We start from the raw sequence: 19540 nt of genomic DNA on the forward strand, positions 1-19540 counted from the left end.
TTTACTGCTTATCAGAATGAGCTTGCACCTTACTCTCTGGTATCTGCCTAATGTTGTACTCTCATGAAGGGTCACAAATCCTTGATATGAGTTATAATCGAATACTTAAAATAATAGACTCGGAATAGTAAGTTTTTCCTCCTTAGGGAAATTGAAATTGCCTTGGATCTTTTTATGTGTTTGTTGATGTGTTCGCTTATTTGTTTCTGTTTGTTCTTAATAGATCCCATAGTATTCTCAGCAAAGGGAGAAGGTCGGCTCACTCACACACCATGGCATGACTGACATACCCGCTCCAAGCTGCACTGTGCTAAGCAGACAATTAGACAAGACCCAAGGATCCATCAACTGAGACTCACCAAATAAAAGAAGTTGATATTTGAATCATCCCCATATGCTTCCCCGTTTAGGGAGTAATGCACGGTGACAGTTTTCTGTTGATTGCATCTAAGCTGCTTTGGCTCAGGAGCAATCTTCAGGAAGCTATTGGTTCGGGAGTAAAAGCGTGAAACTGAGAAATGAGCGTCCACATACTCAGGCGCTAGCCAGCTGGAAGGATAGCAGCTCATAGGTCGAATATATGTGGCCTGATAAGAAAAGGAAAGCGAAGGACCTTAGAGCTGTAAAGACAGGAATTATTCCAGAATGGAAGGCTTCTTATCTCTTCAAAATAGGGAGGAATTTTAGCTTGTGGCTGACGTTTCAAATACCCAGTTTTTGGAAGTAAAATAATAATAACACTTCCTTCTTTTTTGTATACAAAACATGACCGTAATTGTGTGTATGTTTTATTAGGCCTTTGCTAATTTATTTTTACTTTGTACTTGAAGTCAGAGAATCGCCTTATACCCTGTGTCTTTCAGCTATATTTGTACACGGACAATTGTTTAACTCCAAAATTCTGTTTAAGAAGCAGAAAAGTAGGGGCGCCTGGGTGGCACAGCGGTTGAGCGTCTGCCTTCGGCTCAGGGCGTGATCCCGGCGTTTTGGAATCGAGCCCCACATCAGGCTCCTCCGCTATGAGCCTGCTTCTTCCTCTCCCACTCCCCCTGCTTGTGTTCCCTCTCTCGCTGGCTGTCTCTATCTCTGTCGAATAAATAAATAAAATCTTTAAAAAAAAAAAAAAAAGAAGCAGAAAAGTAGACATCATAGTATCTCCCTTACCGGTGCATCAGATGATCAAAGGGGAAAAATGGCCAAATCATCTTCATGAACTATTTGTCGTTTCTCAGAGGAAAATACTGGTTGGTAGAGACATTTTAACAATTGTACCCGGCTATTATCTCATCCTCTTGAGTAAATATTCTCAGGTATTATTTAATGAACAAACAAACCTATAAAATACTCTAAATATTAAAACTTTGTTAATATATATTCTTTTTTTTTTAGATTGATTTATTTATTTTTAGAGAGTGGGGAGGGGCAGAGGGAGAGAGAGTCTTTAGCAGACCCCGCACTGAGTGCCGAGCCCTAAGGGCGTCTATCTCACAGCCTTGAGATCATGACCTCAGCTGAAACCAAGAGTCTGAGGCTTAACTGACTGGGCCACCCAGGCACCCCTAAAATATATTCTTAATACAAATGGTCTTTTAAGAGATTCCTAATGTTCAAAATCCCTAACACTCAAATACTTTGTGGGATCTCATCTACTCTTTGATGTCTTACTTTCAGGTTGAACTCTTGATCGAATATATCTGAAGTGTCAATAGAGAACACAGCTTCCCCATTCTCATCTGTGGTGTAGTTTCCTATAATTCTGTTATTGAGCTCCAATTGCAATAACTTGTTCACCATCGGTACATTATCAGGACCAGAAAATTTAAGCTGTGCAAAAAAAAAAAAAAAAAAGCATTAATTTTTAAAACTCAAAACGTCACATTTCTACAGAGAAGGAATTTTTCTATTCCTAAATGTCATTATTTATTTGTAATATTATGAAATTCCTATAGACAAAAAGATGTTCTATTAAATAGATACATAAAATGGAAACAGCTATAATTTTATCTATCGCTTTCTTTCCCCCTGGGATTTTTCTCGTCTATCAGATGTAGTAAGGCCACAAATGTGTTATGAAAGCAGGAAAAACGTGTCCAGAAATTTTCAGAGGGCGATCCATGATCCCAGAAAATGAAACGAAAACATGTATTTTTAAGTCAGACCTACAGTTCCAAAATAAGAAATTCCTCTTCTATAGAAAGGATCCATGTTCTCAAAGCTCACACTCCCAAGCAATTGAGTGATAAAAGTAGAAGCTCTTTCACTGATCTGCACACCTGTAAGAAATGAAAAACAGTGTGAGGAGAATGCACTGCTTGATCAAGACTCTCAAAAGAAAAACAGCTTCAAGGACATGCACAAACTTCTGTACACAGAATTACATTCTTGTTTTACATTGAAAGGGGGGGTGTGGGTGCTTTGGAGCATGTTCCAGAATACTCCATATCTATGTGGTTATAGTATACATCCAACTGAAAAATGTTATTCATATGAAAGTATTTGAATCAGAAGCAGGAGAAAATGCTTTTAATTTCCTTCCTCTGACCATTCTATTCCGTTCTAGCTTGTAACTCCTTTTATAACACAGAATTTCAGAGACATCTCAAGAATAAGGCTTTCAATTCCTTTAAACCTTTCCTTAGCCTACCAGATAACTATGCTTTTAGACTTTTGCCAGATAAGAAAAATCTCTGAAAGCAAAGTAAATAGAAATGTGCTATGGTGTCAGCAACGCATGTGATAACCAGAGGTAGACACGTCTCGCTGAGTTACAGTATGAATGGGACAAACACGTCTAGCTGAGTTACAATATGAATGGGACAAACACCCATAATGAATGCCACGACACTATTGATCAAGTACGCTTATACAGAGCACTTTATAAATAATATCAGCCCAACCATTTTTAAGTAACAAGAAATCATTAGTACTGAATCTGGTTTTCTCCACCCCAAATTAAATTTCACTTTCCACTTTTTCTTTTCCATTCTTTTATTTATTGAGCACTTACTATGTGTAATCTTGTAAATGTCTCATTAATATTTTACACTTGCAAATGTCTCCATTTGTATCAAATTAGAGGTTGACAAACTTCCTCTGTGAAGAGGATCTCATAGTTGTTATTCTAAGCTTTGCACCACAAGGTCCACAGCTATTCTGCCTTGTAATTGTAGCTCTTAAACAAGGTAAACAAATGTGGTCCTGTTCCAATAAACTTCACATCAGTAAGCAGGGAGCTGGATGTGACATTCTAGATATAAATTGTGATCTCCTGTATTAAATCAAAGATTAGACCCTGGCAACTGGTTATCAACTGATTTACACAAAGTTAAAGAGAGATCCGTGATTTATTAGCTTAGCTCTACTATTTCAGAAGAAAGCTCCTCGGTCTGACTGATGGCAGGCACAGATGCAGATATAAACATGTTGCATTTACATAATAAGTTTATTTTACATACTATGAGGAAAATCTTTTTCAAAAGCAACCTTCAAGTTGACCTCTTGACAAATACACTCCACTTGACTATGTTGAACAATGAATGATCTCTATTTGGTGAGTATTGCTAACTCGATAAACTTCTTCCCAGCAAGCTGTGTATATCCCCAGGTTGCCCATAAAATGCGATCATTACCTGTCCCAAATTCCGTAACTGTTACAGTGGTGTGAAATGACATGAAAAATTCTGAACGGTAGAGTTGGAAGACCTTTGTATTTACAATTTGAGTGATACAACCATTTCTCAACTGAAAAATGAAGAGAAGGTATAATGAAAAGATTAGGGATTCAAAAGTCTTAAAAGGATATAGAGTTTTAGCACAGATTTCTATCCGCCCCCACCCCCACCCCATGGCTTCATCCCACAAACATGGTGAAACGACCAAGGATTACAAAAGAAGGGGTGGGCGTTCATCAGCAATTAAAGCAAGTTAAGGAGTTACAGAAAACCATCTTGAGTCTTAAGTGTGTAACACCAAAACACTGTTTAAGGTAAACTGTTGATTTAAAATAAGGAAAAATCTATAGATAATCTTCCATTAGTGATGAGAAATATAGATTTAATTCTATTTTAAAATAAACAGTGTCTATTAATCCTAAATTTAAAATGTTAAAGGGACATATCGATTCATTTGATTCTCAAAACTACCATATGAGCTAGACCTATTATCACCTCCATGGTATGGATGAATAAACTGAAATACAGGTCGGTTATATGATCTGCCCAAGGTCACACAAATAGAAAGTGGTAGCTAGGCATTCGGATCCCAGAATATGTGTTTCTCTGAATTATCCACTATAACATTAACAACAACAAAAACAGATAGTTTTACTTCATCTATTTATAATACAAATTAAAAAGAAATATAAAATGTAATCAGAAGAATCTTAAGTGCCTTGAAACTAAAGGAAAAACATTTTTCAGTAATCCCTGAGTCAGAGAGATAAGAATCTTAATGTTAATACCAAGGAAAAAAGAGCTTTGCTTGAAAATCTATGGTATTAAGCTATGGTTAAAGGAAAAAGTAAAACACAGTGTGTGTGTGTTTTTCCCAAAGGGTTTTTTTTTTTTTTTTTTTTGAGAGAGAGAGCATGAGAATGAGAGAGAGAACATGAGCAGAGGGGAGGGGAAGAGGGAGAGGGAGAAGCAGACTCTCCGCTGAGGAGGGAGCCACATGGGGCTCGATCCCACAATGCTGGGATCGTGACCCTAAGCTGAAATCAAGAGTCTGAGGCTTAACCGACTGAACCCCCCAGGAGCCCCATGCAATGTGTTTTTAACAAAAAGAAACAACTAATGTTTTTTTAAAATCCACAAAATAAAATTTTAGGGAAAAGAATGAATATGTTGAAAACAAAAATAAATGGTTTAGGAACACAAAAATAATATCAGAAAGGAAATAATAAAACAAAAGTCAGAGAAAGGCCAATAAAATAGATGAAACTTTTATGAGCATGATTTAGAATAAAGAGGGAGAGCAAAGTTGTACAAAATTAGGTCCTCACACAACTGAATGTCCATTTGGAAGAAAACAAAATGTCGTATTTTAGAATATAATCAACAACTATTTTATGTTGATTTGAGAAATGTTTAAAATCTTAAAATGCTGAAATAGCTGTATGTACAACACGGTGGTAGGTGAGACTTTTTCTAAGGCTGAGAACTTAGTAAACATTAGGAGCTTTGATATTTCAAAAATAACACGAAGTCAGTACTTAAATAGCAGACTTGAAAAAATATGCATAGAGGATGGAGGGTAATATTTATAAGAAAAGAAAGTGAACGGGAAAAATGGATAATGAAGAGTTCTTAAAAGAACAAATTCAAACTGATAACAAAAATATGAAAATATGCTCAAACTCATGAGTAATGCAAATTAAAACAAAATGAATTTCTATCAAAATGGCAACTTTAAAAAAACTATATGTATATTGCTGACAGTAATTTGGGAAATACAGTGTACTCACATGTTGCTGACAGGAATTTGAATGCTTAAAAACTTTTTGGACAATAATATCTTAATATTTTTAAAAATTAGAGTTGTATGTATATATAATTGTATCTATCTGTCATTGATCTATCTACTTTGACTCATGGAACCCACTCCAAGGAATCTATATCAAATAAGTAAACCCACTCATATATAAAGGTAGTTGTAGCAGATTATTTATTGCTCAATTTTCACCATGGGGGTAAAAGGCATTAGCTGAGAGAACATCTATCGCTTGGTAAAACAGTTAACTAACGTACGTTATAGTCACACCATGGAAAAATGCACAGCTAATGTGCAGATGTGGAAGAATTCCACCCAGCCTTTCTTCGCCTGCATTCCTATCTAAAAGATTTCTGCTTGTCTTGGCCAAATATTTATATTTACCTAAAGGATGTCCATCAATTTGGTGAGTAACTTCAGGACAATCAAACTTCAATTATAAACTGAAGTTCAGTGTACAAATTTCATGTTCAAAGTCCAAAGTTATTCCTCAAAGAAATGGGCAGAATTGTTTACTTAGGTGGAGATGCTGCAGATGGGGAAAGCAAATGGGGCCTTCAAAAATGAACCTCAGATCGACATTGCAGGTGTTTGCAAATGAGCGTTTTTCAAAAGGACAATTCTAGGTTGCATAGTGCGTACAATCAGGGGTTCATTTATCTGATAGAGGACTACTGATTCCACACAGAAAGATCAGAGAGGTCAGTAGACAGTATATAAAACAAGAAAGCCAATAAGATTTTTCAAAGTTAACAAATCGATGAATCCATATGTGGGTAACAATTTACATGACCTAGAGAATAAGAGGCTCTTGGTAGATGTTGTATTTGCTCTTCATTCTTCACCTTATCTAGCGGAAACCTCCATTATCCACAAAATGAAAACAGTGTTGTTAAGTCCCTTTTATAAACGGAATTATAGAGGCTGGGGGCAGGCCTCCCCAAACATGCCACTTTGGCATATTGATTATTTTAAATAAAAGTTACTTAAGAAACAGCCAGTGCCAGGACACTCAGACCCTCCTCCATCCCTGTGAAAGCAGGAAACAAATCTCCCACATGAAAAGCACCCTCGCTGAACTAAAAAGTAAGAAGACATCCTTACCACTAGAGAGAGGAACCTGAGAGCAGAGAAAGCTGTGGAAATAAACCTTGTTACTTTTTTCTAATCTACTACCTCAGCCCAAATTTCAATTAGAATTCCCTACTAAATGGGGCGCCTGGGTGGCACAGCGGTTAAGCGCCTGCCTTCGGCTCAGGGTGTGATCCCAGCGTTCTGGGATCGAGCCCCACATCAGGCTCCTCCACTATGAGCCTGCTTCTTCCTCTCCCACTACCCCTGTCTGTGTTCCCTCTCTTGCTGGCTATCTCTGTTAAATAAATAAATAAAATCTTAAAAAAAAAAAAAAAAAAAGAATTCCCTACTAATTAAAGCGCCCAAACATTTCTTTATCCTGTCAATTCCTCACAAATTTATTGTCTCTTTGTTTAACAAGTATAAAAACTACCTGCCTTGGTCATTTTGTTAGATCTCAGTTTCATTAGGGGGCCTCCATGTGCACCTAATAAAACTCCTTTTTTTTTTCTCCTGTTAACCTGCTTCATGTAAATTTATGTAAATTTAATTCTTAGTCCCGGGGAAGACCATCAAAGGTAGAGGGAAATTTTTCCTTCTCTACAGAATGAAATGAACAAGAACTTTTTTTTTTTTTTGAGTAAAGATGATGATCCGTACCTGTGCCATGAATTGTTCACATATTTCATTGTTGTTGTGCTCACAATTCCCAGAGGAAAAAAATTTTCTGCACACCCGGATTTGGGCTTTCCCTTGCACAGGCTGGCCATAGGTGTACCTGGTAGGAGAAAGTGTACATACTTATAGATGAACAATACCACGGGAATATTTTATGGGCTTCTTCAGAAATTGTATATGAAATCTGTAATCTACGGCTACCCCAGTGAACAAATTCAACTGGGAATCCTCACCTATTGGTGCTACCTTCCCCAAAGAATTTGGGTTAAATTAGGCATGGGATCTGTTACTAGGATTCAGCTGCTTTTTAAAAAATCCAACTCAGGGGGCTCCTGGCTTGCTCTGTTGGGAGAACATGTGGCTCCTGACCTCAGCATCCTAAATTCAAAACCCATGTTGGGCGTAGTAGAGTTTACTTTAAAAAAGAGAAAGAAGGAATGAGAAAAGATCAAATTCAAGGTAATGTAGAATCTAAAATCTCAGTGAATAGGATTTAATGATTAAATTGAGTTTTTAAAATTATATTTTATTCTGATAGAAAAATTATAAAAATTGCAGCACCTTTTTTCTTTTGCATAAAATATATATGCATATAAGTTAATATGTGGATTATTCAGGATCTTAGAATACGTCTAGATCAATACTTTAAGCAACAATTCTTGTGCATTCAATAAATAGAGAAGGGAGACTGGCATAAACTAGATAAACTCTGATGAAAGGTATAATGTCTTAGGGGTGGGGTTAAATAAATATCTCATTTTCTCCTAAAACACACAAAAAAGTACAAAACAAGTTTCTTTTAAAGTTTCAGTCAAAGGGAAATACAGTTGATTTGAGTTTTTTTGTTACTGGAGGATTGTTTCCACTAACATTGAGAAAAAGTTGACGAATGTGCAATTAGGAAATAGTAAAACTGAATATAATTACATTTATCAATTCTAATATTTTTTTCCTGATCGCTGGACAGTAGTATATACCCGATGTTTACATAGATTATCTCATTTATTTTTTTAAGTGATCCTAAGATGTAGGTGTATTATCTCATTGTACAGATTAGTGAATTGAGATCAAGCAATTCACTTCTCCACGTTGTATAGGATTAAAATTCAAACTCAGATCTTCCTCACTTCCCACAGTCCATGCTCTTCCCATTCCACTAATTGGTTTTTCTCTATTTAAAAATTCTAAATGCTTCTGAGACTCAACCCAAATCCCTAAAATCAGCAGTGAACTCTAAATATCAATTACATGCAAAATAGAGGCAAGACTAAGACCGGGCCACAAATGTTATTCCTGCACATATCTTACTAGGTCTTCTGTCTGTCGCTTACAAAATGAAACTCTTACTGTAGTATTATCTGTGGGTTCACACATGCCCATGAAATACATAGCTCAAATTTTCATACAGATTGGAAAGAATAAACATTCTCTTTGTGATTTGAAAAGCTTTTGGTGGATATTAATGCAGTTTATTAAAATGCCTTTGCCTGTAGGCAAGTTTTCTTCCCTTCTAAAAGCTTAATTCATCTCTGAGGTTGTTGGCTAAAGTAATCTGATTTGCTGTTGTTTTCTCTAGCTGTTCCAAGTTAAGTCCCAGGGAACACTAAAGAAACAGTGCACAGATACAGCACCTAAAACCTGAAGTAGGCAACTCATTCACTCCTGTTCACTCCTGGACATACTCATTTCTTTCCTCCTGTTCCTGCAGCCTGCCCAGAAATAACCTTGTAGCCCCCAGCTTCTGTCTCCAAGGCCTGGTCCTGTTGCAGGCTATCATTATTGCTGATAGTGGCATACTATTTAATGTCAAATCTAGGTGGAATGTAATGTTAAAGAAGTGTCCAGAAGTTCCAATTCCGTATCAACATTTAGCTTAGCGTGTCTCTTATGAAGATATTTTGTCTCCTATGAAGATATTTTGGCTCTCCTGATAAGTGTGTTGTACTATTTTAGCATAACACTGGGCAGATGAATTATAAGTATTAATCCCATTGACAATTCAGGCTCTGGGTAGGGTTTTACTAGTGAAACTAATTTAGGATCCTGGATTTTTTGAAACTTATATTGATTTTCCCCTTATTTTTAACACATATAATCTCCCTCTCTCATATATTACATTTATGAAATTCTGGCACATGTCAGCTACTCTTCCCTGAAACAGAAAAATATTATGTTTTTCCTAGAGTCCAAAGGACATTGTAAAAAGTGTCAGCCTTTTATCCAATATGTCTTTAAAATACTTTGAATATTCTCAAAGATATTTTGAAAATACTAAAGAAAATTTAAAAATACTTCGAAAATGTTCAAAAGCAAGTAATTTCCATGTCATCAATTAAATAAACAGTTTAAACAATTATGTCAAATACTAAATTTTTCATTGTTTATAAATTATAACAGAGGTCTTGGTTAGGAGAGTAACTTTGAAGCCAAATAGCATTGGTCTACATCCAATGCTAGGTTTGCCATCCAAAAGCTCCATTAATATTGATAAATTATTTCAATTCTCTGTATCTTGTTATCTTTCTTTCTAAAATAGAGATGATAACAGCTCTTGTTTCATAGCACTGTGGTAAGAATGTAATGAATGCAATGCCCAGCACAGTAATTGGCATTCAGTAAATATTAACTATATTAATTATTATTAGAAATTTGAAAAAAGGCACCACACTTTTAAAAATATGAAAGACATTAGAAATAATTTCTCAAAAAGAAAATGAAAATCTCTCAAATCATATAGGATTCTTTTTTCACATTGAGAGCATTCAAATTAATCCTAATTAAATTGATAAAATATCTCTTTTCCCACTATGACATTTTCAAGAGTTTCTTTTCTTTCTTTTCTCTTTTCATTTAAATGAAAACACCAGGGATGGTGATGATTCCATGAGGCAGGTACTTCTATATCAGGTTTTGGAACTGTGTGCTGACACAACGTATTTAGTGAGTAATATGGCAATCAAAACCTGAAAGAACATTATACTTTTGTCTTGATAATTCCAATACCGGACATCTTTCTTAAGTAAATAATTTTTAATTCAGAAGCTACTTATACACCACTTATACACAAAGACATATACTACAATAGTACTTTTTACTAGGAAAACAAACTCAAATAGTTTATATGTTATATAATAAAAGAAAAGTTAACCTGGTATGGCCATATAGAGGTATGTTTATGCAGCAAGAAATTGGAATTCATGAAAGAGTGGCTGAATATGAAGACATGTTTTCTTAATTACGGTGGGTAGAAAAGTATGATTGCAGTTGTGCAAAATAGTCACAAAAGATTAAAAGAAAATAAATCACAACGTAAGTGGCAATTGGTAGAATTAATTATATGCGATTTCTTATATTTTTCTTTATCTTTTCCAAATATTTTACAATGAGAATTCATTACTTCTCTAATCATCTTACGTAAGCTTATAAGTAATTGAAGCTACATGGTTAATTTTATTTCTCATTCTTTCTGAGCTTTGTATTGACCTGTGGAGTCAAATCTCCTGAATACTTACTTAGCACATACATTCACTTGGAATTCATCATCTGAAATAGTTACTGTTTGTGGTGCACTGACCTTAACTTCAAACTTGGGCAACACTGGAAATACAAAGAAACAGACATCAGTCCCTACAATCACTGGGAGAAAAACTTATTGCAATCACGGAACTAAGGAAGCCTCTGTGCACAACATTGGGCTATGTATGCATCTCTATAGACCACGTTTCAATTGCCCCAAATTCTGTGTAAGTGACAGTGTCTTTCCTTTCTCTTTCCTACTCTCAGAACTTCACATTTCATTTATTATAATCTTCTACATCATGTAGAAGATCGTCTGGATTCTAGAAGATGAGCTATTTCCTAGGTATGAGCTATTTCCTAGGTAGAAGAGTCAGAGGTTAGAATCAGGCTATGGGACAAGGAGTGAGATGATAAAGCAGAAAACCCCAAGAAAGGAAAATGGCAGAAAACTAAATTAAGCCTCATCGACTTTTGCCTAAATCTAACATAAAAATTGTTTTGTTGAGTCCTTTGAGCTCTACATTCACACGGGACAACCATAAGTAGTAGTTGGTTACCGTATCTATCAACAGTAAATTGGTGTGTCAACGTCTTTCCTGATTTTCTTCTCACAAAAATAGAGTAATCTCCAAACATGGGTTCTGAAATCAGTCGGAATGAGAGTTGGGTAATATTTTGAAAAGAGGTCACATTTTGCCATTGAAAAATTCTATTATTTTGAGGATCCTAGAAATAAAGAAGAAATAAAATCAGAGGTCATAAAGAGTATTAGTCTTGCCTTCTTTTTGGGGTATTTTCTGTAGTTATGGTAAGGAAAGAAAATTACCATTTTATTGAACTGATATCTCAAACTGTAAAAACAACATAACTTACTCAGGTATTCAAATTCAATTAATGTCAATATTCAATTAATATAGTATATTTCTGGTAAGCCCCCAAAAGATAAGAACGATAACCTGTAATGAATGCTTTGAATTTTTGTCTTTCTGAACCAGAGCTGCATAGTTAAAAAATGTAAAACTCATTGTGCCTGCTCCAGAGTAGTGCCTTCCAAATTAGAGTGGACCCACATCAACAGATGTATAAGGAGGTATTTATCCTAACAGATACCTATACGGATTGTCACTGGTGTTTATTTGGTCATGAATTTTCACACTGCATGCAAGAGCTGTTCAATGGAAGTTCTACAGTAAGAATGGATTGATAATGCCACCCTTTCTCCTTTATTTGCTTTTAGCATATTGCAGCTTATGTGAGCCTGGTTCCATAAGTTTATTGATACTACCCAGTTGTGATTAAAGAACTCCTGATAAAAAGATTTCTACAGGGGCGCCTGGGTGGCACAGCGGTTAAGCGTCTGCCTTCGGCTCAGGGCGTGATCCCGGCGTTCTGGGATCAAGCCCCACATTGGGCTCCTCCGCTGTGAGCCTGCTTCTTCCTCTCCCACTCCCCCTGTTTGCGTTCCCTCTCTCGCTGGCTGTCTCTATCTCTGTCGAATAAATAAATAAAATCTTTAAAAAAAAAAGATTTCTACAAAGAAACAAAAATATTATTTACTACCCACTTAATTTTAATTTTTTTCCTTTCCTCTATGATAAAGTCTAGACAACTAAGTCAATTTTCCAGGCTTCCTTTCAATAAAGATTGACCATATGACCACGTGTTGGCCAACTGAATATAAGTAGAAGTCACTGGGAAATGAATTCTAAAAGAATCAGATGCAGCTGGCACGGAGAATAAAACAATGGACAGGGGATGGCAGGGAGGTTAAGTAGAAGAAGCCTGGATCCTTGGTAATATTATGCTGTTACCGTCCCCATCCCGAAGCTCCTACACTTAGATGTAGAGGTTTGTGAAAACATCAACCTTTTACCCATTGAAGCCAATGTTAGTTAAGCTTTCTGTTGCTTTCAATGGAACGCGACACTAGCTGAATTAGGATGTGAAGATACTACTATTTACGGATTACTAATGACGCAGGAAACGTGAAAATGGCCAACTTGATATTTATCTTACTAGAAGGATGAACTATTTGCCACCCATTTAACAAAGTCAAAAAAATTCAAATCCTAAAGAAGCCTATTTGAAGTAGGTATTTACATACGCGTTCATTGATGATGATCTCAGTGTATTAGCATTTAGACTGAGTTAATAATAATGTTACATACTGCATGTAGAAATTAAAATGCATACGTTGGAGTCGATTGATACAAATGATTTACTGACAGACATAAGATTTGAAATGAGTTTGAAATCACACTACACTGCAATAGAGATTTGAAAGCAAAGCATCCATTTTGTAACAATATCACCTAATTAGTTTCAAATCTTTAGGTGTTTATGTTTTCTATTTCCTTAAAACAAGATGTGGTCAAATTAAGATTGAGAAAGGCGAATAGCCAAAACTAAGCAATTTTAAATATAAACCTCCCTTACAAGGAGGCCAATCTTCTATTTTCCATGAAAACTCATTACGGCACTTGCCACACAGGACCTACACTAAACGTGGCAGCCTTCCTCTGAGGCCTTACACTGTGTATGTAGATAAAAGTTTTTCTTCCCCTTATTTCAGTTATCTTAATTTCTAACTACATGTAATGAGAACTAGACACATCATTATTTATCTGAATATTTTAAAAATGAGTGCTTTCAGAAAATAGTCTTGAGAAATTGTAATAAAACGGTTCACTTACCTGAAGGGTGATCAATGGATACTGAAAAGAAAAAAAAATGCAAGTTAATATTGTAATAGTGCTTTTTTTTTTTTTTGCCAGATATTGCATTATTGAGATTATCTGACTTAGTGTTGAAACAATCTTAACTTTCCCAGAAGACAAAGTTTCTATAGCTAAGCATGCCAGGAAAATCCCAAATGTGAGGGAATCCTGAACCTCGTCAGGGAAGTGGAAAGCAGGTTCCATGAAACCCATTTTTTTTCCCTTATAGGATGGGAAGACCTAAAAAAGTACAAATTAACTCACTATAAAGGGAAGGTTTAAATTCAGGGGTCAGCATTGAAACTATACCTGTGGAATATTCCATGTCAGAACTGATTTCTGTACTTACAGAAAGCTTCCTGATGACACTTTATACAGCAATGGATTTGTTTCGTTTGCTGCAATTTCGTTGTATCATTAGAAATTATTGAACTCACCAAATCCTCAACAGGTCTGAACTTGGTATCCAGTGTCACAATGCGAATTTGAACTAAAAGAAGAGAGGAAGAGGGGACAATATTGTTTGTTGTTGTTATTTCTCTCCCGCGTATGACTGCTTGTAAATAGATATAGAAATTAATTGTCATGCTATTCCAGAATGCTACACTCCCTTCTCCCCTAGTCCTCACTTGACCCTTTGAAATTTGGGTTCTATTTGGAAAGATCTCTTATTACACATTTGTAATTCCTCTGTTGCCGATTGCTCTGTCACTACCAAACCTGACACTAGCTGCTGCTGCCACCAGAAACTTCTACCCTAAAGGCCCACAGGGATACCTTACAAATTGGTGCCAGAATTAATCATAGAAAGACAAATGTGAAATATCTATAGTAGGAGTTACACTCCTCCTATAATTTTCCTGGAAAAACATATTAATGTTAGCAAACATTAAATTAATTCCAAAAAGACCATTTTAACTACCTTTGTATGCATAGCTGTCATCATAGCATCTTAACAAGGCAAGAGGATATAATGCAGCAAAGCATCTCACTATATGAATTCTGTTTCAATTCTTTTATGTCTTTTAACTAAATCATGCAAATATATAATAGTAGAAGAAAATACATAGATGCTGTCACCCAACCCCCTAATTTTACATATGGAAAACTGAAGATCTCAAAGAGCTGAGTTTACGTGGCAAAACCCAATAATTTATCCACAGAGCCAAAACAAAGACCACATCCTTCAGAATCCTAGTTCGGTGTTCTTTCTGCTACCTTTTACCTAATGTAATAATAAAGAAAATTAGAAGGACTCTGCTTAGGTTATCAGATTTGTGATTATTTCTACTGGTATGAATAGTAATAATAATGTCATTTGCTGAGTCTTTACTGGGTGCTAGGTACTATTTTACATTGACTATCTTTTTTATTCTCACAGTATTTCAGTAAGTTAGATCTTCTTAGTATCTCTATTCTATAGAGGAAACTGAGTCTAAACAGAGGTTTAATTAGCTTGCCCAATGGTAAATTAGGGAGCAACAACTGAAACCAAATAATTTTACTACACGTCCCATGCTCGTTGTCATTGTATTATGGAAGGCTGTCACTAGGATTTTTAAAGAGTGAACGTGGCATGCACGAGTTTAAGAAGCAAAGCATTCAATTAATGGAGTTGGAGGGCACTGTTTCATAACTGATCTAGACAACCAGTAGACATTCTAGAAATCCACGATCCCGTAACATTTTAAACTTAAGACTGACATTCACGTGTTTGGATTGCTCTAAATTTGAAGAATGTGTTCCTGAGGCCAGCGATACAGAGGAAACATGAACATTGACTTACCATTCTCTCCAGGTTTGTAGATGGGTTTATCCGTCTGCATAAAGGTTACCGTCTCCTCTGAAGTGAGTGCTACAGATCTCCTCTCGAAGATTCTAAGCGTCTCTCCCTTAGCCAACAATGTCACAAAAGCCAACTGCTCAGAGGACTTCTGAGAAACCTGTTTACGTGAAAGAGAAGAGAATGAGAAAACAATTTTTAGATGGTAAGCTGGTAAACAATGTCTTAATTTGGTTTCTCAAGCTGAGAGTCTCCACAGAGCACATTATTTCTTAATGGGAGACATGGAGACCATTTTTTACAATTTCTTTATTTAGCATGTTTCTAATAAACTTATTTTTACGTCTGCTAGCCTTCCATTTTCTTTTTTCATTGCCCTGAGTCCCACTCTTGCTTCTCTTTACCTGGATTCTCTTTCCTCATATTGTTAAATGGTTCTATCTAAAAAGAAGTGATTGTATTTTATTATCACTCCCTGTGAAAGAAAAATGGCAATATTTCACAAGTTTTGTGGCACGGGTTACTCTCAGGAATTCTCTAGTTCTACTCCCTCGCTTCCACAATTCATCCCAAATCAAGATTTGTTATTTCTCCTAAAATGATTTTTATAATAATTTCATCACCCCAACAGAAGTTCTGAAAGGGCAAATCCAGTGCCTTACCTGGAAATCTGCACAAGCATAGAAGTTACCCTCTTCCACAGATTGGTCAAAAATAGTGGTATTGTATCCATCATGTTCTAAGACGACGCTCAGGGATACAGATTCATTAAGGTTTGAAAGGTGGAGACAAGCCTTTTCGGCAGAACGAGTCTGCATCACAGAGGAGACCCAAAGGATATACCGTCTATGCAAAGAAAGGGATCAGCACTTGAAACAAGTGTAGCAGAAACGCAGAACATGCATAAGAAACAATTTTAGCTTATTGAAATAGTCCTGAAACATTTTTCATTATATTACAATAAACTTGAGTATGCGGAGAGAGTTATCTTAAGAAAAAGATGACAGTTCCCTTCTTACACTTGTTTAAAATTTATAAGGCAAACCAGCACTCAGTCTCAGAAGTTAAAATGGTGAATTGCAATCAAATTTTAACACAGAACACATTTAATAAGGTCACTTTGCTAGTACTATAGAAAGAATAGAGGGTATAACATTTCCTTACGGTTCTGAGGTCACAGAAACAGCAAAATGAAGCAAAAAGGTGCTCAGAAAAATGACAGGCACCATTTTACCCTGGTGTCTAAACAATAAAGACTTGAAGGTAAATATTCAATCTCTCTCTCTCTCTTTCTTAGTAGATGTTAGCTGCCCCAACTATCCACTTGCTTTTCTTCCTTCTACTCTGCCTCTCTATCTCTTTTCTTTTATAGTCACCCACAATGAAGGATCAGCTACTTTTTGGAACAAGTCACAGGGGACCCACCAATCACATTTAGATGGCCTCTCCCATTACTCGGTGGGGTGGGGTGCGGGGGTGGGGTGCTTGTCATTTTGTATACAACTTCCTTCTCAAGTTCACTGGATGCTGCTGTTTTTGGAATCAGCAACACAGGTCGGACAGGAAAAAAGAGAAAACAAAGAAAGCAGTTGTGTGACACGTGGAAGTCCATTAGTTTAATTTAGCATTTCCCTCCCAGGGCTGACCGCAGTATCAAAAGCATTAATAGCTAGGAATTTGCACTCGGAAGAAAAATACCTCTCCCAAGAGCTGTTATCATCCCAATTGCCAAAAGGTAAAATTTTCAGGCTGCTGAGAAAAGTAGTATATCTGATGTTGTCAAAACACAGATGCAAATAGATATCTTAATAAAGGCTCATTTTACAGATAATTGGAACTGTTGTTATTCTTTCATAAATTCCTAATACAGAATACAACATTGAAAATGTTGATATGTGGTCAACATTTACTACGATTTTCTTAGTAAGATTTTCTTTACAATATTCAGTATCATTTTCTACACCAACTATAATTAAAAAATTAAAGAAAAGGTAATAAATTTATGTGTGACTGTGTACACACCTATGCATCACTTCTTGGCAAAAAAAAAAAAAAAGACTCTATCATAATTTTGACTGCAAAATGTTTCTAAAAGGAAACTGAGCCATACCAATGTAACTGACCACCTCTTGACTGTCTCTAGTGTGTGAATTTTCCCACTTCTTTTCTTTCTTTCTTTCTTTCTTTCTTTCTTTCTTTCTTTCTTTCTTTCTTTCTTTCTTTCTTTCTTTCTTTTAGATTTTATTTATTTATTCGACAGAGATAGAGACAGCCAGCGAGAGAGGGAACACAAGCAGGGGGAGTGGGAGAGGAAGAAGCAGGCTCATAGCGGAAAAGCCTGATGTGGGGCTTGATCCCAGATCGCCGGGATCACGCCCTGAGCTGAAGGCAGACGTTTAACCGCTGTGCCACCCAGGCGCCCCTCTTTCTTTCTTTTTAAACATATTTTCTATTTCAAGTATTGATGGAGTTAGAACATCTGGTTTGAAGAATGTTACATTGTGTCATGAAGAGAGAACTGGTTTTAGTCTTTATTTCTAAAAGAAATAGGCGGGCAGGCAACAGGGCAAAGGCAAATACAAAGGGAAAAACAATACTCAAACGGTTCATCTCTGTTTTTGACCAACACCCTAAACTCTGATAGCCGCTCAGGCTTATTATTAGAACACTCTCTCCACTCCACTCCCCAGACTCATAAGATAAATTGAATTACACTAGCTTCCCGAACAACCGAAGCTCACCAGCTTTCACTCACCAGTATTCAAGGCAAACAGCTCCGTAAGGCAGATTGCTTGTAGATCAAAGCAACTAATTCTTTATTCCCAAGGCTGATAAATCCAAAGGATTGAAACTTCTCTAAAATATTTGCATTTTTCCAAATATAAAACTTTTATGCTGATTAAATAACTCTGTTTATCTTATCTTTAATCAAGGCAATTCACTGCTAATGAAAATGTATGTTTTACCCCATCATCTTAATTCATCTTTGGGACTAGCATGTTTTTATGATATCTCTTTCCCCAAATATAATTTTATCTGATTAACGTGGTCTTCAGGTTAATGGGCTCTTGTCCCAGAGACTTCAGATATGATTCCAACCTTACCTATTGCGTACTTGTGATGTATTGGCAATAGTGCTGGGTTCTAGAGATCAAAAGATGGGTAAGACTCAATTCTCTAAAGCAGTTTACCTTCTAGTAGAGAAGTGAATGAAGGAAGAGAGGATAGGAGAAGAGAAGGAAGAAAGAAAGGAAAGGAAGAAAGGATTCAAGTATAATTACTATTAGTTTCAGGTGTATAATATAATGATTCAACAATTCTATCCATTACTCAGTACTCATCATAAGTGTACTCTTAATTCTTCACCTATCCCCTCACCCACCTCCTCTCTGGCAAGCACCAGTTTGTTCTCTATATTTAAGATTCTGGTTTTTTTGCTTGTCTTTTTTTTCTTTGTTCATTTGTTTTATTTCTTAAATTCCACATATGTGTGAGATCATATGATATTTATCTTTCTCTGACTTATTTCACTCGGCATTATACCCTCTAGATCCATTCATGTTGTAGCCAATGGCAAGATTTCATTATCCATTATGGCTGAGTAATAGTCCATTGTATATATGAATACCACAGCTTCTGTATCCATCATCTATGGTTGGGCATGGGCTGCCTCCATATCTTGGCTATTATAAATAATGCTGCAAAAATTGTAGGGGTACATATATCTTTTCAAGTTAGCTTTTTGTTTTCTTTGGGTAAATACCCAGTAGTGGAATTACTGGATCATATGGTAATTGTATTTTAAATTTTTTGAGGAGCCTCCATACTATTTTCCACAGTGGCTGCTCCAGCTTGCACTCCCACCAACAGTGCGTGAGAGTTCCTTTTTCTTCACAACTTCACCAACATTTGTTGTTTCTGAAATAACAGCTTTTTGAAGAAAATTATAAAACTATAATTAAATGTTACGTATATTTTAAAAATAACGGTTTCAGTACTGGTGGAGAAAACCATGTGGTATGGAATGACATTCAATAAGGAGATTGAAAAAGGTTGGATTGGCTTGTGAAAAGTCTTTTTCTTGTGCTAAGGAGACTGAATGTTATCTTGAAGGGTAACAGATATAATGACTCTGTACTCCATGGAAAACAGAAAGGAGTAAAATAGTGGCAAGAGAGCCATACATGAGTCTGCTCAAAAACCATTCTCAGTTACAAAGGTAAGGGACTGAACAATGGCAGTGTCTCCTCAAGAAACATTTTTTACACTCCAGTTGAATGCC

The 19540-nt window shown here is 36.1% G+C and overlaps 1 protein-coding gene across 1 annotated transcript in view; it reads right to left on the minus strand.

Moving 5' to 3' along the window:
- Positions 1-16487, minus strand: part of LOC113258084 (ovostatin homolog 2-like) — a 47855-nt gene extending 31368 nt beyond the window's left edge. Inside the window, exons 1-12 of the mRNA XM_057303334.1 lie at positions 16423-16487; positions 15921-16104; positions 15262-15418; positions 13913-13965; positions 13452-13472; positions 11316-11484; positions 10752-10836; positions 7222-7339; positions 3630-3741; positions 2164-2273; positions 1666-1824; positions 360-587 (exon numbers count right to left, since the gene is read on the minus strand). Of these exons, the coding sequence (XP_057159317.1) occupies positions 360-587; positions 1666-1824; positions 2164-2273; positions 3630-3741; positions 7222-7339; positions 10752-10836; positions 11316-11484; positions 13452-13472; positions 13913-13965; positions 15262-15418; positions 15921-16104; positions 16423-16487 (1461 nt within the window). The remainder of the gene's footprint in view (positions 1-359; positions 588-1665; positions 1825-2163; positions 2274-3629; positions 3742-7221; positions 7340-10751; positions 10837-11315; positions 11485-13451; positions 13473-13912; positions 13966-15261; positions 15419-15920; positions 16105-16422) is intronic.
- Between the last annotated feature and the right edge of the window lie 3053 nt (positions 16488-19540).

This window comes from Ursus arctos, unplaced genomic scaffold, assembly GCF_023065955.2.
Source record: "Ursus arctos isolate Adak ecotype North America unplaced genomic scaffold, UrsArc2.0 scaffold_26, whole genome shotgun sequence".
NCBI lineage: Eukaryota > Metazoa > Chordata > Mammalia > Carnivora > Ursidae > Ursus > Ursus arctos.